Here is a 24,771-nt window from a genome sequence, read left to right on the forward strand (position 1 = left end):
CGGTACTGTACTATTGCTCCTAGTAACGACCCCGCCTGCCTGACTATGCGTGTACTTCTGGAACCTACCCAGGTATCTCCTGGTCTGCCTGGAACAGGTGCCACTGACTCGAGGATTGCTCTGGAGTATCCCCTGACAACGGCTCAAGTCTATCCTCACCATCTGAGGCTATAGTCAAAACCATGTAGTTGCTTAAACACGTCCCTCCAGAGTATAGCCAGTCAGTTCATACCCGCTGGTCCGTGACAGTACACTGAGGCCATGGGCCCCGCTGGTCACTCCAAGCCTGTCATTCAGGAATTATTTCTTGAAGTGAGGCGCCAGAGCGAACGTCAGGATGTCATGATGCACTTCATGCAAAATGTTGCTGCTCGTCTGGATGCCATCTCTTTTCCAGCTGCTGCAGGGTTGCCAGTCGTTGATACTCCTCCAGTTCCCACACCAGTGAATCCAGATTTGCCTGCCGCCGGTGTGCAGCTGCCATCACGCTATGGCGGAGATCCAAAGACCTGTCATGGATTCCTGAACCAGTGCCTGATCTACTTTAAGTTGCATGGGCAGAAGTTTCCTACTGAGCGGTCCAAGGTTGCCTTCATTGTGTCCATGCTGTCTGATGAGGCACGTGCGTGGGCAAATCCTATTTGGGAACATGGAGGTCCAGAGACCACTTATCTGCAGTCTTTCCTGGCTACTTTCCGGCTGGTCTTTGAAGAGCCCGGTCACACGTCCTCCTCTGCATCAACTTTGCTGCGTCTTCGACAGGATTCCTTGTCTGTAGGTCAGTACGTCATCCAGTTTCGTACCCTGGCTGCCAAACTTGCACGGAACAATGAGGCTACTCTGAATGACCTCATCACCTTTGCCACAAGGATAGATATGCGTTTCAAGGAAAGTTCTAAGGAGGTCGCATGCACCAGAAGGCCACCTCTTTTGGCTCTATTGTTCCATAGGCTAGTCCTTCCTAAAGAGCCCATGCAAATAGAGTGCCTTAGCTTGTCTGAGCAGAAACATTTACGCAGCAAAGCAGAGAACCTGTGTCTGTATTGTGGAGGCAAGGCCCACTTTGTGCGTAATTGTCCCCTGAAGCCGGGAAATGCCAATGTCAAGGATCTGTTGGAGAGGTGGTCCTAGACAAAGAGAAGTCCTCTCCGAAACTTTCTGTTCTGGTTACTTTCTCGCACAAGGGAGTCACGCTGTCTGTGCCTGCATTCCTGGACTCTGGGTCGGCCGGTAATTTCATTCAAAAAGCTTTGGTCCATCAGTTCCAGCTTCCTACCATCTGTTTTGAAAGGCCTCTGTCAGTGGCCTCCGTTAATGGACTGTCACTCCCTGAACGAGTGACCTCCGTGATGATTTCCTTCTACGTGCTGCCAGCGTCCGTGAATCCGGTTATCCTCGGTCTTTCCTGGCTGTGTCAGCACTCTACAGTTTTGGACTGGAACTCCTGTCTGATTCTACGCTGGGGATCATCCTGTTATTCCACCTGTCTATCATAGGTCTGACCTGCTTCCTTGCATACTGTTCCAGTAGACCTGCCTGGACTCCCGCAGCAGTACGCCAGTTTTGCAAATGTTTTCAGCAAGAAAGAGGCGAAGACCCTGCCTCCTCATCGTCCGTATTATTGTGCGATCGACCTGCCTGGTGCCACTCCTCCTCATGGTCGAGTCCACCCCTTCTCACTTCCTGAGACCCAAGCGATGTCTGAGTACATTAATGAAATTCTCGAGAGGGGGTTTATCTGGAAATCTACCTCACCAGCTGGTGCCGGGTTCTTCTTTGTGCAAAAAAGAGATGGATCCATTGTATTGACTATCGTTGACTATCGTGGTCTGAATAAGGCCACAATCGAGAACCGATACCATCTAACGCTAATCTCGAAACTCTTCGACAGGATTCGGGGAGCTAAGGTCTTTACTAAATTTAACCTATGCAGCGCATATAATCTTATCCGCATTCAAAAGTGCGATGAGTGGAAGACTGCTTTAACACTCGTGATGGACACTACGAGTATTTCGTCATGCCCTTTCGGTCTGTGCAATGCTCCCGTGGTATTCCAGGAGTTGGTGAACGACATCTTCCGGGATCTTCTTTATGTCTGCTTAATATTGTATCTGGACTATATATTGATCTATTCCCCGGATTTAACCACTCACCGGAAGCATGAACGTTTAGTATTACAGTGGTTGAGAGAAAATCGTCTTTACGCCAAACTCGAGAAATGCTTTTTCAAAAAATCTACTGTACCGCATCTCGGATGCTGTGTTACAGATGGATCCTGAAAAGTTGAAGGTAGTAATGGACTGGCCCCACCCACAGGGTCTTCGGGCTATACAGCGCTTCCTGGGATTCGCTAATTTCTATCGGCAATTCATCTCGAATTTTTCATCCCTTACATCTTCGATCTTCTCTCTACTAGGAAAGGGGTTAATGCCAAGGACTGGACTCCTGAGAAAGAGTCCGCCTTCATCTAATTAAAGAAGTCCTCAGCCTCCGCACAGGTTCTGCATCACCCTGATGTCTCCCGCCAGTGAACGCCTCCTCCTTAGGAGCCGGTGCTGTTCTTCTACAGAAAGGTTCCATGGGCAAGATGTTTACCTGTGGGTTCTCCTCTAAACTCTTCTCACCGGCTGAGATTAATTACTGTATAGGATCCATAAAACTGATTTGGGTGTTCGTGGACCGCTTCTCCAAGATGGCGCACTTCGTTCCTTTGACTTAATTGCTCTCGGCTGCGGAACTTGCTAAACTGTTTTTAAAACATATATTCTGTCTACATGGTTTACCGGGGCATATTGTTTCTGATCGCGGAGTCCAGTTTACCTCCAAGCTCTGGAAAGCTCTTTGCAGACTGCTAGAAGTTGACCTGGATTTATCCTCCGGTTATCATCCCCAAACCAACGGGCAAGTGGAACGGGTCAATCAGATATTGGAGAATTACCTTCGGCATTTTGTTTCAGCTCAACTCGACAACTGGGTAAAATTGTTACCTTGGGTAGAGTTCTCCTACAATAACCATACCAGTGAGTCTACGGGGTCATCTTCTTTCTTTGTCATTTTTGGACAGCATCCTCGTACCCCTCTCCCTGTTCCTATATCTTCTGGGGAACCAGCGGCGGATTTCTCTTTTAGGGATTTTTTGAAGATCTGGCTGAGTACCAAAATTTGCATCGATAAAGCAGTGACCCGCATGAAGACGAATGCGGACAGGAAAAGAAGAAGACTGCCTCAGTTCTCTCCGGGAGATAAGGTCCCAGGCGCCATGCTCTTCAGTGTGCGGTGGCCAGTTTTCACAGTTACCGCTGCAGTCTGGGACACTCTGCTTGTGTGAGTGATGTTGCTTCTGAGGATTCCGCTCCACAGCTTCCATTCAGCCCTGGACATAGCATAAGTTCGGCTGGTTTCATGTGTCACTGCTATAAGGGCGGTACGCATCACTCCCTGGGCTGGGTTGGGTCAGGTAACCTCGTTAACCAACCAACGCTCTCCAACACATACTTAAGGGGCTCAGCCCTTCTCCCAGATGCCCGAGTGTCAAGGTCCTAGTCTGTTGCTAAAGAGCTTCATTACCACTTGTATTCCTGACCTATACTTCGTCCCTGAACTCCGCTTATCATCTGATCCTTGCCTGCTTGCTTTGTCTCTCCCGTTGCCGATCCAGATTGCCTGACCTGTACCTGTGCCGCCTGCCCTGACTTTCTGCCTGTCTGACTACGCCTCTGCCTCATACTTTAGTTCCCGCTTTGTTGCTCCTGGTAACTACCCTGCCTGTCTACCACGCCTGTACTGCTGGTACCTATCTTAGGTATCTTCTGGTCCGCCTGGACCAGCTGCTACTGACTCTGGGACTGCTCTGGAGTGGCACCTAGCAACTACCCTAACGGCATAAGTCTATCCTCACTATCAGAGGCTCTAGCCAAGACCAGGTAGTTGCTTAGTCACGTTCCTCCAGGGCACAGTCAGTCAGTAGCACAGTGGGTTCACATCCACTGATCCGTGACAGTTCCTAGTTTCAAGTTTGCCCCTAGGACCCTTCGTAGTTGTGAAGAAGTGACTTATAAGTTACGGCTACCTCTCTCTCTTAGTGTCCCCGATGACTTCCATGTATCCTTGCTCAAACCGTTAGTCCTTAACCGCTTCTCTACAGCTCCGTCTACGGTGACTCCGGTGTCTGAAGACTCGGAAGAGACATTAGAGGTCATGGACATTTGACTTCAGGAGACGTGGTAATAAAAACTACTACCTGGTGGATTGGAAGGTCTTTGGTCCGGAAGAGAGGTCTTGGGAGCCGGAGGAGAATATTCATGCTCCGGACCTGATAAAAAGGTTCCTGTCCCATCGTGGACTCAAGAAAAGGGGGCGTAAGGGGGGAGGCTACTGTAACAGTGGCTGCTGTATGCCGCTGTTCCCCCGCTTATCACCGCGATTCCGGGCGCTACGTTCAGCGGTGACCTGTGTTTGGTGCTTCCCATTTCACCGCCGCAGAACTGGGCTCAGTTTCTGTAGGTGGTATTGCTTTTGAGGATTCCGCTCCACAGCTCCACTCAGCCCTGGACACAGCATGAGGTCGGCTGGTTTTGTGTTACACTGCTCTAAGGGCGGAGCGCATTACTCTCTGGGCTGTGTGGGTTAGGTCAGGTGATCTCGCTGACCAACCCTGGCTCTCCTGCAGGTATTTAAGTGGCTCAGTCCTCTTCCCAGATGCCTCAGTGTCAAGGTCCTTGAGTTGTTGATTCCTGATACTCTCGTGTGCTCCAGATTTATACTTAATTCCTGGACTCTGTTTATTGTCTGATCCCTGCCTACTTGCCTTGTCTCTCCTGTTGCCGACCCAGATTGCCTGACCTGTACCTGTGCCGCCTGCCCTAACCTTTTGTCTGTCTGACTACGCCTCTGCCTCATCCTTCGGTACTGTACTATTTTTCCTAGTAACGACCCCGCCTGCCTGACTATGCGTGTACTTCTGGAACCTACCCAGGTATCTCCTGGTCTGCCTGGACCAGGTGCCACTGACTCGGGGATTGCTCTGGAGTATCCCCTGACAACGGCTCAAGTCTATCCTCACCATCTGAGGCTCTAGTGAAAACCAGGTAGTTGCTTAGACACGCCCCTTCAGAGTATAGACAATCAGTGGCACAGTGGGTCCACACCCGCTGGTTCATGACACCTTAACTACATCATGCACCTTTCTAACAGGTCAGAGAATAAATTGTGTTGGAATGCTTCAATAAAGATTTATAAAAGTAATTAGTACAAAACAGAAAGAAAAAGGATTACATACAGTATATACATGGGAAAAATGTTATACGTTCATGGTGATGGGGCAATGTTAAATATTTTGCCCTAGGACCTAACACAGTGTTGGTTTGGCCTTAGTAAAGTAATCAAGCTTTAAAAGAGGACAGAATTTCAGGTGGCAAAGCAATTGAAAGCTGGAATCTGTGTCCGAAATTTCCATTTTTTTTCTTTGCCAACTACAAATACTGTATATATATCGTAGTCACCTTAGCTAAGAGAAGTAGTGTCCGGCTTGTGCGAGCATCAGCATGCTTTTCTCTTAGATGGAAGAGTTTAGGTGACATTATTGCGGGGGAGAAAAACCGAAGACACAAAAAACTTGTCACTGCAATGAACTTCACATTCTGCAAAAAATAAAAACACACAGAAAAAGTTGAGGTTAGTAACATTATTACTGAATTATACAAATTATTGGAAAATGTTAAATTTTGTAATGCGCATCAAGGAAATGGCCACAACACACCCGGTCATAACAGCTAATAGGATGATCAATGTCTCTGCATTCAAATTACTGCTCCAGTATATACACAACTGACTAATTGGAGGACATTTATCAATGCTTTTACGCCACAGCTGTGGCGTAAAAAAGTCGCACATTATGGCACACAGGATCTGTGAACCATAATTTGCAACTTTCTTAGCTTCTCGACACTTTCCTTAAGTGCCGGAAAAGGGCGTGGTTTAGTGGAAGGGTGTGGCTTCGCGCCGATGCCGCATTTACTATAACTTTGCCTGTAGCTCAGTGGTAGGCAACCTCCGGCACTCCAGGTGTTGTGAAACTACAACTCCCAGCATGCACACTTGCTCTGCTCTTCTCATAACTCCCATAGAAATGAATGGAGCATGCTGGGAATTGTAGTTTGACAACAGCTGGAGTGCCGAAGGTTGCTGACCCCTGCTGTAGCTGATGTAGACTTCAGTTTCTGGCGCACAGCAGGGCAGAGATGCTTCTGCCTCTTAACAAATCAGGCGCATCTCACGCCAGCGGAGGGATCCACCAGTCTTGATATATCTCCCCCATTATGTTATTTAATTTTACATTTTTATTGCATAAATAAATAGCTGTATAAATAAAAGCACTCACTTTTTTCTACTAATAACAAGCAAAGTCATAGCTCTATACATAATAAGCTATTAAAGGTACAATGTCTTAGAGAGCAGACGGCCCTACAATACAGCAGATAACTGATGCATTTTAAACAAACCATGTGTTTATTTTCTGGAAACCGTTCTTCTACCCTCTTGTACAGTTGCCGGAAAGTGGCTCGTATAGTTACAGGACAGATCTTCACTGACTTGGCTATTGCTATTAGGAGTTCAGTAAGGTAAGACTGGAGATGCTGAGCACTCTGAAGTATTAATTCACTCTCTGTCTGGATCCGATGTAAACCTGAGCACCTGAAAGAGCAATTTACAATGTGGTTGGTTACAGATTTATAGTAAGTAAACTGGTAAATTAAATTCCCATTACAATAATATAGATGGATGTTTCTCATTTGGCTGATAACAGAAGTCCTGCTGGCCATTGACTTATAGGCCAGCCACCTACACGTTGCACGAGATAGTACGTTTTCTCCCTTCTGGAAGGGTTATTATCCATATTACAAGAATACAACCATGTGATTATATAACACATTTCCTACACAACTGCCACGATAAGCAAGTTCAGCACAAGAACTGTTTCACCATTAAATTTAAGCTTAAAGAGGACCTTTCACTAGAATAAAAAATCTAAACTAACTATACAGACATGGAGAGCGGCGCCCAGGGATCTCCCTGCACTTACTGTTATACCTGGGCGCCGCTCCGTTCTCCCGGTATAGCCTCCGGTATCTTCATATGTTCGGCTCCACCCAGGGGAACCTGCCGGCGTCTCATTCTCCCATGCTGTAAAAAAAAGCCTCTCAGGCTATGAGCTGAGTGCTGCGATTGGCCAGCGATACAGCATGGGAGAATGAGACTCTGGCAGGTTCCACTGGGTGGAGCCTAACTATGAAGATACCGGAGGCTATACCGGGAGAATGGAGCGGCGCCCAGGTATAACAGTAAGTGCAGGGGGATCCCTGGGCGCCGCTCTCCATGTCTGTATAGTTAGTTTAGATTTTTTATTCTAGTGAAAGGTCCTAAAGGGAACCTGTCATCAACTTTATGCTGACCTCACTGAGGGCAGTATAAAGTAGTGACAGAAATGCTGATTTCAGCGGTGTGTCACTCATGAGCTAAAAGTAAGTGGTTGCCGAGAACCAGCATCATAATCATTGCAGCACAGGCCTTGAAAAGAGTCAAATCTACCTAAGAAGAGTCCTGGTTATTCACAATCTCCTGCTCTCTCACCCATCTGCTGATGACTGGCAGTTCTCTCCTAGAGAGAAAGGGAGAAAACTAGGTAGAAGCCTGTCAGTCATCAGCAGGTGGGCAGGAGAGCAGGACTTCATGAATAACCAGGACTCTTCTCAGGTGGCCGGGACTCTTTTCCAGGCCCAGTCTGCAATGATTGTGATGTTGGTTCTCGGTAACCACTTACTTTTAACTTTGAAATGACAGACCCCTGAAATCAAGTCACCTATCTGTACTTTATGCTGCCATTAGTATGGGCTGCATAAAGTTGATGACAGGTTCCCTTTAAGGCCCCTTTCACATGAGCGAGTTTTCCGCGTGAGTGCGATGTGTGACGTGAATGCATAGCACCCGCACTGAGTCCTGAACCATTCATTTCAAAGGGTCTGTGTACATGAGCGTTTTTTTCACGCATCAGTTCTGCGTTGATTGAAAAACGCAGCATGTTCTATATTCTGCGTTTTTTTACACAGCCCTGGCCCCATAGAAGTGAATGGGGCTTCAGTGAAAAACGCATTTCATCCGCAAGCAAGTGATTTTTCATAGATTTTTGCTAGGAAATGTGGTTTGTAAACCTTCAGTATTTTATCACACGCGTGAAAAACGCATCAAAACGCATTGCACCCATGCAGAAAAAACTGAACGCAATCGCAAACAAAACTTACTGAACTTGCTTGCAAAATGGTGCGAGTTTCACTGAACGCAGTCCGGAGCCAATCTGTCACGTGTGAAAGAGGCCTAAAGGAGTTGTCCCATTAACCCCTTAAGGACTCAGCCCTATTTCACCTTAACCACTACAGGACCACCGCACGCAGGATTGCATCCTGGCGGCGGCCCTTTTATTCCTCCTGGACGCGCCGGGTCGTCCTCTCGCGAGACGCGAGGTTTCCTGTGAACGCGCGCACACAGGCGCGCGTGTTCACAGGATCGGCAGGTAAACGAGCGGATCTACAGCCTGCCAGATGCGATTTTTTTTAACCCCTAAAAGGTATATTAGACACTGTTTTGATAACAGCGTCAAATATACCTGCTACCTGGTCCTCTGGTGGTCCCTTTTGCTTGGATCGACCACCAGAGGACACAGGCAGCTCTGTAAAGTAGCACCAAACACCGCTACACTACCCCCCCGTCACTTATTAACCCCTGATCACCCCATATAGACTTCCTGATCACTCCCCTCACAGGCTCGTCACCGGCATCGCGCTGCCTTCCATGCCATCAGATCCCCCTGCCGGCAGGATGGGGACCCGATGGCACCGCAGGTAAAGCCACAAACCGCAGGTCTGAATTGACCTGCGGTTTGCGGCGATCGCTGACACGGGGGGGGGGGGGGGGAAGAAACATGCCATACCCGTACGTCATAAGTCCTATTGTATATTTTTCAAACCAGCATATGGATCTGAATACTTTTGTAACTGCATGTAATTAAACATTTAGTATAGCCGCTGAGAAATTAAAAAATTATATCTGTATAGCACCATCTGCTGTTTGTTTATTTCCTTATTTCTCTGTCCAACTCAGGCTACTTTCACATTTGCGTTTAGGGCTCCGCTTGCGAGTTCCGTTTGAAGGCTCTCACAAGCGGCCCTGAACGCATCCGTCCAGCCCTAATGCATTCTGAGTGGATGCGGATCCACTCAGAATGCATCAGTCTGGCAGCGTTTGGCCTCCGCTCCGCTCAGCAGGCGGACACTTGAACGCTGCTTGCAGCGTTCGGGTGTCCGCCTGGCCGTGCGGAGCCAAACGGATCCGTCCAGACTTACAATGTAAGTCAATGGGGACGGATCCGTTTGAAGTTGACACAATATGGCTCAATTTCAAACGGATCCGTCCCCCATTGACTTTCAATGTAAAGTCTGGACAGATCCGTCTGACTAACTTTCACACTTAGAATTTTTCTGAAATATGATGCAGACGGATCCGTTCTGAACGGATCCCATCGTCTGCATTATAGGAGCGGATCTGTCTGTGCAGACACCAGACGGATCCGCTCCGAACACAAGTGTGAAAGTAGCCTCACTGAGGTGGTTGCACATGCTCAGTTCCATCCTTCAACTGCCACCAATCCTATCTGTTACAGTTACAGGGAGAGAGCTGCAGCAGAAAAGACTTAACCACTGAGCTGCAGCAGAAAGGCCACGTCCACTGAGCTGCCAGCTTAAAATAAATCAAACAGAACAATTGGATGAATGGGGAGAGCACTGGATCCATGTGAAGTACAGGGCTAGCTTTGTTAGAAAGAATTGCCATGTACTATATGATATCTGATTTTCAGTTTTTACATTAATTATGGGATAACCCCTTTGAGTTCATCATGAACAAAGTCAGCTTGAGTAGTGCAAACTGTCAAGCACCCCAGCACTGCACACACTGGACAGTCAGAGAGGAACACTGGTGGCACACTGGTTATGGCCACACGTGGTGTATAGACAGCAGATATTACACAGCAGAACTTGTGTGGAAAGTTCACAGCATTTACAGTAGCAGCTAAATAAATGAGATTTTAACAAATTCAAATATTGTAAAAAAAAATCAGTAAAGTCCACACATAACTTGACCTTTGGAGTAGATTTTAAATCACCAGTATGTCAATTTACGTTGCGGGTTTCTACTGTGGATTTCACCCTTGGAAACGCAGAGGATTACATCTACAACAAAGCCGCAGCATTTCCACAATTCATTCTAGTACATATTTTGCTGTGGATTTTCAGTACACATTTTCTGTTGCTTAAAATCTGTAGCAGACCCACCATATGCCATGTTTTGTAAGCATATCCACATGTTTGAATATTTTAAAAAGTATATATTAGCACTAAAATCATCTGAATGTAGAGGTTTTAAGATTCAAAATAGGCGCAAATAATAAAAGTACAAGTTGAGGTTTAATATGCAGTTAGGAACCAGTTTTCATAGCAGCAAGGTAAGTTAATAGAATCTATTTCCCATGTCAAAAAGAGGGAGATGAGGAGCAAAGATGGACTTGAATCAAAACTAGGGAATGTTCCTCCAAAACAGGGAGACTTAGGCCTCTTTCACAGAGGCGAGTTTTCCGCATAGGTGCAATGCTTGAGGTGAACGCGTTGCACCTGCACTGAATCCGGACCCATTCATTTTCTATGGTGCTGTGCACGAGTGGTAATTTTCACGCATTACTTGTGCGTTGCGTGAAAATCCCAGCATGCTCTATATTGTGCGTTTTTCACGCAACGCAGGCCCCATAGAAGTGAATTGGGCTGCGTGAAAATCGCAAGCATCCACAAACAAGTGCGGATGCGGTGCGATTTTCACGCATGGTTGCTAGGTGACGATCGGGATGGGGACCCGATCATTATTATTTTCCCTTATAACATGGTTATAAGGTAAAATAGTAGCATTCTTAATACAGAATGCTTAGTAAAATAGGGATGGAGGGGTCCATCACATGGTCCATCACTATGGTGATGGACCATGTGATGAGCGCAGTGACGTCACCAAAGGTCCTTTTCCTCCCAGGTCATCAAAGAAGACAGAAGAGAAGCTGGGCTGCGCGAACAAGTGGATGAGGTGAGTTTAATTATTATTATTTTTTTAACCCCTCCATCCCTAATTTACTTAGCTTCTGTATTAAGAATGCTATTATTTTCCATGTTATAAGGGAAAATAATAAAATCTACACAACACCTAACCCAAACCCGAACTTCTGTGAAGAAGTCCGGGTTCGGGTACCAAACATGCTTATTTTTCTCACGCGCGTGCAAAACGCATTAAAACGCTTTGCACTCGAGCAGAAAAATTCGCATTTTCCCGTGACGCACCCGCATCCTATCCAGCCCACACATGCAACGTAAAAGAGGCCTCAGGAGATATGCCGCTGACCCATGACTTTTACTTCACCAACAGGGCAGTCTGATGAACTGATCTGAGAAGATGAATGTCAAGAAAAACCTTCCAGGCTGAATGAGCAGTACCAAGTATGGAAGAAGATGTTTTTCATTATATGGGCTGGGTCCCTGAGTTCCATCGAAGGGAATTTGCTATGCTATACCACATTTGGTGTTTCTGCCACGGAAAATCCATTTCATTCATCTGGATGTTGTTGCTTTTGTGTCAAGCACGTGAATTTCTAAAAGCCCCATTTGGATAAATTGGACAGTCACAGAAATTTCTTCCGCAAACCTGCCTGAAAGTGCCAGAAAATCCGGAGAAGAGTGGCTATAGACCCTAGCAGGGAAATGTCCCAGTGGGGAGATGCCCACAGGGCTGCCTTAGCCCTCCTAATGGCCACAAGCTGGGTACATAGTGCTCTGATGCTCTGAGCATTAATTAATGCAGGAGCATCAAGTACTTATGCACCTATTTAACGGCTGGGGAGGCCCTTCTTAATTCAGGCCACTTTAAGTTCACAGTCCGTTCCTGCAGACAACTCAGAAATACGATGGATGTGGGCACTTCCTATTATAATATATATGGCCTGCAACATTTCACTGCACAATGGAGAGATAGAATAGTGCAGAGGAGAAGAATGGCCTCTGTGATATAAGGAGTAGGAGGGGTCCTGATTAAAAGTCTGTGTGGCCCTGAGTGGCACGTGATTCTCTCAACCCCATGATGAGTGGTGTATGTATGCATAAGTAGCGCTGCAGCAGAAGCAAAGCACATTCCACTGCCAGGAGTGCACCAAAGATGGAGCCACAGACAATGCCCAGAAGTACAGGCACCAGACCAGGGTTGAGGTGAGGTCCCTGACTAGAATGAGTAGCGGCAGTCATTGTGGGGACAGTTACTAGGAGACAGCCACAACTGACGGAGCAAGTTGGCCCAAAGTGGAGTCTGCCAGAGCATGGATGGGACCATCTATATGTGAGAGACTGTAACTGCTATGCATTTGTACTTCTTTCTGGAGAAAAATTAAAGCTTGAAAACTGAATATGCCTCTGCCTATCTTTACTCTACGTGCATCAAAACAATCTGAATTCCCTGATCATTACAGTAAAACAGTATACAATGACATTCTACAGACCTGAATGTTTCAACTATGGAGTAAAGTTCCCCTTACACCTCCAATAGCTGTTAAGAAAAAGCGAATTTGGACAACAGCTGTCTTTTCTGACCCCTCTATACATCTACATGCTTGGCTCGACCAATCGTGTACAGCATGTGTTTTTAATGGGGTGAGAAAGGTGGGTTAGGTTGACAATAGTGCAATGTGTCTAGTCATGGCACATCACTAGCATATGCCATCCAACTTCTGGCACCACTGCCAATCCTGAGGATGAAGGTCTGCAGCAATAATTTAGCAATGCTTCCCCTCACAGCCATTGGTCTTTGCAGGGAACTGCAGACATCAGTCCCTCTCTAGTCATATTTTCTGTAGAATGATTTGACTGGTTGGCACAGAACCTTGTTCGGAAACTCACTGAACCACAAACCAGCTGTGCCACCCAACTAATGCTTTTGAAGTCATATTTCAAACTACATAGGAAGACCTTTCCAAGGGATCAAGGGGGTAATTCTGCAGTTTTGGTACATGTACAATTTTAATATTTTTTGAACCAAATGTGTTGGTTGGCTTATCATACTGATATTAGAGTTTTTTACTTGTAATGAGGGCTATTAATAAGTGTTAATTAGAAGAAGCAGATACATTTTCTCCATAATTCTTAATCACAAGATACGTGCAACCTAGGAGCAGAACTTACAGTTGTTTAATTATGCCCTTTTTTAATTATGCCCTTTTTTAATTATGCCCTTTTTCTAATTATGATCTTTTACAGGGAAGCTGAAGTAAATAAAACACTGTCAAAGAAAATTAATACATTTCCCAATTTAATGATGTTTCAGCAACCAAACAGTTTACATGAAGTCATCTACAGGTTAAGGATGGGAAAGCTATCAGTACATGGGCTGTACTTAGTAATTTACTGGCAGCATCCATAAGCTTTTGTTGTTAGTCCAAGACTTTCAAGAAATATACTTCCGTTTCTCTTGAATAATTCATGTCTTTCAGTCACAGGAAGGTCAAACATGGAAACTCTCGGTCATTAGGTGATTGTTAAGGTTTACAGTGAACTTTATTCAACAAGACGCCTGAAACCAGAATTGTATTTACTATTAATAGTAACAAAAAAGTGCCCAACAAAGGCAGCAGATACATGATAAAAGGTTGAACAAATGACCAAATATATTCTCAAGTAGTATCTCATTCTTCACCTATATATTGAAGGTATGGATTGCCCAAAATGCAACCCAAGCAGATGCGAGGGTGTACACAGATACCATATGGCATTACAGGAAAATTCAGTATGCCCCCTACTGAGATAGCTCTCGTTTTATTAAAAGAGAATAAGACAAGTATGGCATACACATGACATTACGGTGACCCACGCAGGTGCCAAATGGAAGAGCAGATATAGTACATATAGAACGCAAGAATGACCTGCAGCTGGGATCACATATGAGAGATTTACATGACAGTGACTCAAATGACACACGCTGAAACAATACAGACATGATGCATACACAAAAGGCTAGTTAGTAGAGGGTACAACTTAACCCACTGGTGAGTATCCCGTAAGGTAAATGAACCTAAGGGCCATCAGCTGTCGAGTACAGACGCGGAGTATGCAGGATAAGTGGGGACGCACACCAATCACCCCATACTTTGTCAAATTTTTGTGGACATCCCCTATGCTTGTATACAATGTTCTCCATGGAGACCGCGTCATTCACAAGCGAGAGCCATTGTCCCTTTGAGGGGGGGGAATCTCCCATCCATCGCAGGGCAATCGCCTTCCTAGCTCGGAATAAGGTTTCCTCCTGGAAAATTCTGTGGTAATGGGACCACGACTCCTCATCCACTATACCCAAGATACATATTTTGGCAAGTAACTGCAGTGCCGTAGGGACCATGTTAGTGAGAACCTCCAACACCTCAGCCCAGTACTGGCGTATGATTGGGCAATCCCAAACCATATGCCAGAAGTTAGCACCCTCTGCACCGCACCTATGACACCTGGAGTGATCAATCCTACCCATCTTTTGAAGTCTAGTGGGAGTGAGATAGCTGCAATGCAGAATAATGAGCTGAATCATTTTGTTGTTAATAGAGGGGGACACTCTGCTTGGGGCTATTAGCGCCTCCTCCCACTCATCAAAAGATAAAGAGGGTATGAGCGACTTCCACCTATCCTCGACAGCCAACGGTGTCACCAGCATACGACAGTCAAGCAAATGTGTGTATAAGGCTGAGATTATCCCTCAAGGGCCCTGAGATTCCAAAACCCCAATGATGGGGTACTTAGATATGTGCCTAATCCCACCCTGAAACTGGGCCTGCAGCACATGTCGCAACTGTAAGAACCTGTAGAAGAGGGTACGCGGCACCAGGAATCTCTCCTGAATCTGCAAGAATGAGACCAACTGCCCTTCCTCGTACAGATCCCCCAATACTAGAACCCCGTACCTCCTCCACTCAGACGCCCCCTCTAACCGCAACAGAGGGAACATACAGTTATCCCATATGGGGACCTCACTGGGTAGATCCTTGTAAGCATTCAGCTTAGACGCCTGCCATATCTGATGGGCTAGCTTGTGGATTGGGAGTGTGCCCTTTTGTAAGTGACAGGGACCCTCTAGGACAGGCCACAACGTAGACACATTAGGTCGTGAAGCCTCGGTGGCCCAGTACCTCAAAAATCTCAGCTGGCTTGCTATAAAGTACAGGAAAAAGTCAGGGAGGGCAGCACCCCCCTGCAGCTTTGACCTCTGTAGAACCAAGAGTGAAATCTTTCTTCTGGATTTGCCCCCAGACAAAGGCTGTAATCAGAGCGTGGATTCGCTTGAAGAAGCCTCGAGGAATAGGGGTACAAGCGTGGGACAACAGGTACAACCCTTTGGGCAGCAGCACCATTTTCACCAAATTCAATCTCCCCATAACTGACAACGGGAGGGACTCCCATGTTCTCACTTTATCTTGGAACATAGATTCCAGGGGTTCAATATTCAAAGTATAAGAGAGCTGTGGTACCTTGGTAATAATTACCCCTAGATACTTGAATCTATCAACTACAAGCAGATTGTGGTGACACTCCGGCCAGTCGTGTTCCCATAGGGGCATAATGGCAGACTTGCCCCAATTTATGTGTAACCCAGAGTATTGCCCAAAGGACTCTATGATTGCAATCGCTCTCAGAAGAGACACCTCCGGATCAGACATAAACAGGATCAAGTCGTCCGCATACAATCCTATCCTATCCTCCCACCGACACCCCAGTATAGACTGAATCCTGCCTAAGTATAATGGCCAAGTGTTCTATCGCTATTGCGAACAACAGGGGCGAAAGCGGGCAGCCTTGCCTGGTGCCCCTTAGCAGGGAAAGTCTGTCAGAGTATGAACCATTTAGCTGAATACATGCAGAGGGATTACGGTAAAGAATGCCAATCCACTTAATAAAATTGGGACCAAAGCCAAAGCTCCTCAGTACAGCCGTCAAGAAGGGCCACTCTAGAGAGTCGAAAACTTTAGCCGTGTCTAGGGAAGCTAATGCCCATCTTGCTTTCCCAGCAACTCCCACCTGCGCAATCACTTGCACTCTTCTGATGTTATCTGAGGTGGATCTTCCAGGCATAAAGCCTGACTGGTCAGAATGGATCACAGACGTGATCACCTTGTTCAATCTGTTGGCTAAAATCCTAGTCAGAATTTTATAGTCCAAATTCAAAAGAGAAATTGGACGATAACATCCACAGTCCAATGGATCCTTGCCGGGTTTCAAAATCACAACAATGGAGGCGTCGTACATCGAGTTCGGCAAGGATCCGCAGGAGTGCGCCGCTTTATATAGCTTTAACAGTTGCGGGCCCAAACTCTCCCCATACTTAGAGTACACCTCCACCGGAATGCCATCCGGACCAGGAGCCTTCCCTGACGGTAAATCCTTAATGGCTCTCTCCACCTCCTCCAAGGTGATATCCTCCTCCATAATACCCCTGTCCAAGTCATTCAGCCTAGGATGGGAAACTTCGCTAAGGTATGATTCAAGCTCTTGCCCAGAGTAACTAGCCGCCGACCTGTATAGACCCGCATAAAAGGTGTGAAAGCATTTCAATATATCCTGCACCGTCTCCACTATGCGTCCATCAGTCTCCCGTAAGCAAAGTACCGGTGGAGCCATAGTGTTGGAGCGAGCTATATGCGCAAGCAACTTTCCTGTCTGATTGCCTGTTTCAAACGCCTGCTGCCTAAGGAAAAAAAGTTTCCACTTACTCTTTTCATCCAGGTACTGCCTGCCCCTAAACAGCCACTCCACCCTGCGCTCCTCAGTGGGAGACTCAATAAACTCCCTCTCAGCCTCCCTGCATCTGGCATGCAAGTCATCCTCCCTACGCCGCGCATCCCTCTTTACATACGATATGGAGGACTTAAGACACCCCCTGAGGTACGCCTTCACTGTCTCCCACAACAACAAGGGATCAGTAGAATCATCCTGGACTCCAAAAAACATGTTCAGCTGATCTGGAATTCTGTAATTTAAACCAAACAGGGTGAGCCAGAAGGGGTGTACACGCATCTTGCCACCCGTGCAGACAGTGTCAGAGATCTCCAGCTCTGCCATCACCGGGGCATGATCAGAGGGCCCCTGTGGTCCATAGCAAATGTCCACTAGATCAATGTACACTATGGGGTTTCCGAATAAATAGTCTATCCTAGACAGGGCTCCTCTGGAGGGAGTGAAACAGGAATATTCCCTTGTACGTGGGTTCCTAGCTCTCCACATGTCTATCCATCCCATTTCTTGAGAGATCCTTGCAAGGATCGTGTTTTCCCCACCTAGCCCTCCCCTGTCGGACCTACAGCTAAATCTGTCCAGATCCTCGCGCACCACTTGATTGAAATCCCCCATACACAAGAAGCCCGCCTGCAGCAGGGAGAGAGACGCTGGAGGCGAGTTATATAGATTAACAATCACATATGAAACACAATCAATATGAGCAAATATGAAAATATACTGTCCCCTTGGGTCAACCACTGAATGATGAACCTCACACCTGGGGGATCTATGAAACAAAAGGGCCACACCCCTGGAGTGAGAGCTACCGTAAGCGCTAAATAAATGCTGGGCCCATGGTTTTTTAAGCCTATTACCCGTTTCTGGGGTGAGATGGGTTTCCTGAAGACCCAGTATATGTGGGTTAAAGGATCTAATCTGGGAAAACACTGCAATCCTCTTTTTAGGGTCTCCCAAACCTCTCACGTTCCATGACATCACTCTCAAGGGGGCCATGGTGACACCAGAATTGGATCAAAGACATATATCCCCTCACTTAAAACGTGCGCCAGTGTTGTACACATCAGAACCAACTGAGACAACTGTTCCCCAGCTAACATCATGAAGGCATTTGGCCATACTTGAAATGTGTAAACTTGATCATACAGTAACACAACATATAACAATAACATAAGCGACCTGAGTGTGTCAGGTACAGAACCAACTAACTTAGTGGTCCATAACTCAGGTACCTGCATGGTGTAGGTAGATGTTGTTACCACACAGGTAGTGCCCCTTCCCTCATTCCCGCCAGAGCAATAAAACTGCCATCCTTAACACAAGATGGTGGGACAAGCTAATATAACGTCCACAAATTTACTCGGAGATGTCCCTGAGAAAGAAGCGTACACTCCTAAGAGGCCATTAAACTGAAGTGGCCATCGTGAAACATGACCAAGACACGCTATCTCATGTAGTAAAGTCCGGGAGTCCCAGAGCAAGTCCCATCCATAACAGACATGAGGGAATAAGTAATACTTGCTGTGCATAAACGGTAAGTAGATCAGCGCTGTGGAGGACGCGCAGACCTCCTTGAGGCCCAGTCCTCAGCCTCCCTGGGGTCGCCGAAGAAAATGGTTTTGTCGCCGTCTATGACTCTGAGGCAAGCCGGATAGGCCATAGAGTACTGCAGATTCAGCTCCCTTAGACGGCGTTTAACCACCATGAACGTGGCCCTCTTCTTCTGGAGATAAGCAGAGAAATCCGGGAAAAGGGAGACTCTTGCATTTTCATGCCTGATATCCTACTTGCTTCTAGCCTGGCTGAGAATAAGGTTGCGATCTCTCCAAGTCAAAAGGCGCGCTAGGAGTGCTCTTGGGGGAGCCCTGGGTGGAGGGTGTCTGGCTGGAACACGATGGGCTCTCTCCACCGCATACGCAGGGCTGAAGGGGGCGCCTCAGGGAACAGCGCCTTGAACCAGGTCTCCAAGAACGCAGCCGGATCTCTGCCTTCAGCTTTCTCAGGTAGGCCCAAGATCCTCACATTATTGCGACGCGATCTATTTTCCAGATCATCGCATTTCTGTTGCCATTGACCCACTGACCTCTCCAAGTCTTGCACTCGCCCCTCCAGTGGTCTGGTCTGATCTTCCAGGGCAGACACCCGGTCCTCAGTGGATTTGACCCGATCCTGCAATTGCTGCATGTCATGGCGGAGTAGGCTGACATCCACTCTCCCCTCCTCCAGCTTCACGGTGAGCGAGGACTGGCATGATAATATCGCCATTAGCAGTTGATCATAGGCAGCCTTGAGAGTAAATTCAGGCTCGGCGTGGTCTTCAGCTTCTGCCTGCTGAGCGGCCTGCCCGCGGGTGACTGCCGCGCGTTGGAGTTGTGGTCGCGGCGCCATTTTGGGCCTCAGATCTTGCAAACTCTTTCAGTCTCTCAGCGGCTGTCTGTGCTTTGTTTGGCCCCATTATCGGTGTGCGGGGTCTCCTCCTGCGTCTACACACCGTCCACTCTGTGCCTGGAGTCGGCAGTTTGTCAGGATGACTCAGGATTGTAGAGGGTAAGCGGAGCTGCTCTCAAACGCGTGCTCTCATGCCGGCAGTTGGCCACGCCCCTAGAATTTATTTTATATATATAACAAAGATGTAATCTACCTCACCCACTTTACCCTACTTTTAAGCCTGAAATAATCAAACAGGTACTTTATAAATATGGTGTTCATTCTGAAAAGTGGCATAAATACATTGGTGGTCATTTATTACATGTTATACACCATTTTTTGTGGCATATTTAGGTTGCAGATTCTGTTACAAAGGTGTTTTGCTACAAAATCTGTGACTTTACCCCGCTCACACCCCTTTTGCGAAGTGGCAGAAAAAGGTGGTGTGGCGTGGGTGAAGGCAGGCCAGCCAACCTGTCTCATTCATAATTTTCCACATCAGTTTATGGTGTGGAAAATGGCCTTAAACTACTCCACCAAGGGAGCTAGCGTAGATTAAAGCATGTCACACAGCTGGCGGCAGCGAGCGCCAAAGTTATCTAGAGCCCTGCGTCTTTACATGACTTAGGCGCATCCACCGGCAGTGCACAGGGATTAAGACTGGCACATCACTCGTCAGTCCTAATAAGTGCCCTCCATTGTCTTCTCCATACTGTTCTAAGTCTCATGCGTCCCTTCAGAAAACGTATTCTAAAATTGGCTGCCGGTGGCCACCACTAGGGGTAGCTCAGTGCATAGAAGTTTATTTATTGAACTCAATAGAAGCTAGAAAATCTCTGCACTCAGATGCAGTAAAATGCTGTAGATCAATGCTGGATAGCGATAGAAGGAATTCAGCCTGAATGGTGAGTATGCTGCTAGTCTTGTGGTTAGAAAATGACTCGAGAACAATTTCCCATTTATGGTCTTGGGCCGAATACAATAAGTGAATTTATCTAGGCGCAGACTGACATACTAATATATGGGCACTGCTGTAATTAGCTTTTTGGGATGTTAAATCAGTGCTGTTGCATAAGGAGTCCTTAACTACTTTGGCTTACAGATGCATGGCTGAAACAAAACACTGGGTTTCCTATGTAGATACAGATGTAGCAGAGCTAAAATCTGTAATGTTTTCTTTTGTGCACCATTATAACTGTATGTGATAATACAGTAGGGTTGTCTGCTTTCTATTATATCTCTATGTCCTTAGAGATCATTGATGCAGTAGTAATGTTTTGGGCATAATTTACCGTACCTATACAGTGTGTAACCAAGTAACTTCTAATTAGTTACATAGGCACTAGGGGGAGATTTATTATCATTGCTCTGCCTTTACATTTTATCTATGTTTCCCTGTATATCCCATAACACTGTTGTCAGGTAAAAGGGCAACACAATTCATTAATGACTGTCCACCCAAAAAGTATCATGCTGACTTTCACCGACCAAAGATAATTCAGTGCATTCTGAAACTTTCATCTTGGGCACCAACTAAGCTTGTCCCACCCCTGTTTTTCTGTAATGTAAAAAAATACTTTCCCTAGAAACGCTTACCCTGCTTCTTTTATCTCCACTTTACTGGGGTCAAGTTCAATATATTTTTTCTCTTCAAAGATACGATTTATTGTTGGGCCAACAACACTGTGCAGGTACTGTGTTCCTGCCACCTATTGAATAAAGGAAATCTCTAATTAACAAAGAATTATTTACATTTTTATGGTAAATGCTGGTCAATGGTAAATGCTGGTCATAAATGTACAGTAACAGACTAGAAATCTTTATGAGCAACAATGCATAGAAATCAAAGGACAAATAAATGAGCAGCTTGCATGTAGACAAAGAAAGAGAAAAGACAGGAGGCAGCGCCTCATGTGCGTTGCTGCTTGGTGTGAGATAATAGTAAGTCATCGGTTGCGCTTACCATTTTTAGTTGTGAGAAGTCACAACTGCTTTTCTTAACTTTGCTGGTATTTCCCCGTCCAGCATACGGGATGCTTGCGCTGCTGTCGAGGTTCCTGCCCGTAACACCAGAGCAGTCCTCGGGATGAGAAGAATCATAGGAAAGCAGAAAAAAATCAGAACCTCTATGTCGGCGCTGTCACAGGAACGTGATACCAGGTCGGTATAGATGATCAATATTTATTTTAATAATACAGGTCTATGCGTTTCAAGGGCAGAACGCCCCCTTTGTCAGGACATTAATACTGGCCTGACGAAGGGGGCGTTCTGCCCTTGAAACACGTAGACCTGTATTAATAAAATAAATATTGCTCATCTATACCGACCTGGTATCACGTTCCTTCGACAGCGCCGACATAGAGGTTCTGATCTTCTTCTGCTTTCCTACGATGTAAACAAAGAAAGCCTCCATATCTAAGCAGCAGGTTTTCCTGAGTTCTTGAGGAATGAATTTTAACAGAAGTTATTTCGTTATAAACCACTTTAACCCATTTTCAACATCCATTGTTTGTGTACGGTGGTTGTTGGGTCTTTAAACGTTTCACACACCAGATGCTGTGGTCAATTACAATTATGTCCACAGCTTCCAAACATTTAGCAGGAGCGGGATGCTCCCAAGGACCAAATGCCCCCCTCATGACAAGATTGTGGCAGCCTCTGTTGCTATGGCAGTAAATATTAAGCCACAGTAAGGCAGGGCTTAATAAGAACATAGCAATTTTACCACATCTATCCTATCAGGTGAACACCGTAAAAAAAAAAAAAAAAAAACGATTGAAGAACAGCTTTTTTGTCACCTTGCCTCCAAAAAAAAACATAATATCAAGTGATTATGTACCCCAAAATGGTAACGATAAAAATGACAGTCTGTCCTGAAAAAGGCAGAAAAATTAAAATTTTATGGATGTTAATATATGGTGATACCAAATACAACAGATTTTTTATAAAACGTTATTTTATTATGCAAAAGTAGTAAAACATGAAAAAAGCTATATAAATTAGAAATGGAGTTCATGACGAGGCAGCTGAAGTACAGAGAGGATGGACGGAACAGACTGTGGTAATGTAGCAGACAGCATACAAGTGCTGCTGCTCATTAGCCTCACCCTCCTCTCTGTACTTCATGTCTCCTCATGAACTCCATTCCTACAGAGACTCAGCTGATGATTATATTAAACTATATTCAGGATCATAATCCCTGACAAGCAGAGCAGAGAGGAGGATGAGGCAGCTCTTTACCTCAGTGTTGTGAAGTAACTTGTCCTGCTGTGTGATTAGGACAGGTTGTGTGTGTACTAATAGGACGGCGTAATTTTATTTTATTAATTTCCAGAGAACCCCTTTAAATTTTGAGTCATCAACTGCTGACAAACACATCACAAAATAAACATTTAAGAGCTATAAATTGCTTACCTTAAGAAATGATTCCATTGACTTAGAAGCCAAAGAGTTGCTTCTGAACAATGTGTTTGGTTCATCTGTGGAAATTGTTAAAAAAAAGGAAATCTTGTCATGAGAGATAGCAGAACACATATAGCTATACGCTCAAAAACTTTACTAATCTTTTATGTACTCTGCAGAACTGCAAATGTAAAGTTGTTAAGTTAGGCTACTTTCATATTAGCGTTTTTTGCTGATCTGTCATGGATCTGCAAAAACGCTTCTGTTACAATAACACAACCGCATGCATCCGTCATGAACGGATCCGGTTGTATTATGTCTTCTATAGCCATGATGATCCGTCTTAGACACCACTGAAAGTCAATGGGGGACGGATCCGTTTTCTATTGTGTCAGAGAAAACAGATCTGTCCTGGCACACAATGTAAGTTAATGTGGACGGATCCGTTTTCTCTGACACAATAGAAAACGGATTAGTTTTCTTACTCCGCACCACATCGCGGACAGAAAAAAACTGCAGGCAGCGTTATGGTGTCCGCCTCCAGATCGGAGGCAAACTGATGCATTCTGAGCGGATCCTTTTCCATTCAGAATGCATTAGGGCAAAACTGATCCGTTTTGGACCACTTGTGAGAGCCCTAGACGGATCTCACAAACAGAAAGCCAAAACGCCAGTGTGAAAGCAGCCTTAACTACCGGTATGTTCCGTTATAAGGCAAAATTCCCACAGAAAGCCAATTAAAAAAATATAAGCTGCTCCATTTAAAGAAACAAATGTTTCATTTACTAAGTAATGATAGCTGTCATGAAACAAGCTATATTTGTGTAGAAATGTACTATGGAAAACATATACATTAAAAAGTTAGGTAACTTGTCAATACTGTATGTATAATTTCTCACAATTCTGCAGGCTTCAGAGCTGGGATCTTGCAACAGTCTGTGGTGGGTCGACATGTGTACTGCTTTGGTGATCTGCATTTTACAACCTTTACAACATGCAATGTAAAGCAAAATGTACCGTGCCACTGAATCACACTGTTTGGAAGGTGTTTTACAGGCTTGACTCTATCCGCTTCTATTTTTATTTTATTTGTGGAGGAATCTTTTAATAAAATGAAGCCCCCTTTCACCAACTTCTGTGTTGGAAAATATTGTGCTTAGTCTGAACACTGTGCCTCTCAATATTCTTTTTACTTTACATTCATACACCCATGAAGCTCTTAGGCTACTTTCACACTAGTGTTTCTATTTTCCGGTATTGAGATCTGTCATAGGGTCTCAATACCGGAAAAAATGCAGTTTTGTCCCCATTCATTGTCAATGGGGACAAAACGTAACTGAACAGAATGGAATGCTTCAAAATGTATTCCGTTCCGTTCTCATACCGGAGAGCAAACTGACGGATCCGTTTTCTCTGACACAATCTGACACAATAGAAAACAGATCCGTCCTCCACTGACTTTCAATGGAGTTCATGACGGATCCGTCTTGGATTTGTTAAAGATAATACAACCGGATTCGTTCATAACGGATGCAGATGGTTGTATTATCAGTAACGGAAGCGTTTTTGCTGAACCCTGCCGGATCCAGCAAAAACACTAGTGTGAAAGTAGCCTCAATCATGTAATTAAATAATAATACAAAAAAATATAAAACTGGCTGCAGGCAACCACGACTTGCGTGCCCTAAGTGCAGAGAAATATATACAGAATTAAAGGATTGTTCCCATCTGGGACACTGGAGTCATATCACTAGGATATGCCTCCAATGTCTGATAGGTGCGGGTCCCGCCTCCCACAACGTGACGAAAAGCATACCGCGCATGGGCGAATGCCGTCCATTCATTTCTATGGGAGTGCAGAAAATAGGTGCGGTGTGCTCGGCTATTTTCAGAAGTCCCATTGAAATTAATTGGAAGATCACAGTGCAATTGCAATGACCGTTCCATTCACTTCTATTGGGGGAGGGATGCCCTCCAGCACTTTGCGGGATCCTTTCTAAGTATAAGTGGGAATCCCACCTATAAGACATTGGGGAATATGCCC

General features: G+C 45.6%; 1 protein-coding gene across 2 annotated transcripts in view; it reads right to left on the reverse strand.

Moving 5' to 3' along the window:
• Nucleotides 1-24,771, reverse strand: part of LOC122931939 (ras GTPase-activating protein 4-like) — a 173,178-nt gene that overhangs the window by 28,166 nt on the left and 120,241 nt on the right. For both annotated transcript variants that reach the window (XM_044286030.1, XM_044286031.1), the window contains exons 11-14: nucleotides 22,740-22,804; nucleotides 20,922-21,034; nucleotides 6,501-6,693; nucleotides 5,502-5,639 (exon numbers count right to left, since the gene is read on the reverse strand). In XM_044286030.1, coding sequence (XP_044141965.1) covers nucleotides 5,502-5,639; nucleotides 6,501-6,693; nucleotides 20,922-21,034; nucleotides 22,740-22,804 — 509 coding nt within the window. The remainder of the gene's footprint in view (nucleotides 1-5,501; nucleotides 5,640-6,500; nucleotides 6,694-20,921; nucleotides 21,035-22,739; nucleotides 22,805-24,771) is intronic.

Source organism: Bufo gargarizans, chromosome 3 (genome assembly GCF_014858855.1).
Source record: "Bufo gargarizans isolate SCDJY-AF-19 chromosome 3, ASM1485885v1, whole genome shotgun sequence".
Lineage (NCBI taxonomy): Eukaryota > Metazoa > Chordata > Amphibia > Anura > Bufonidae > Bufo > Bufo gargarizans.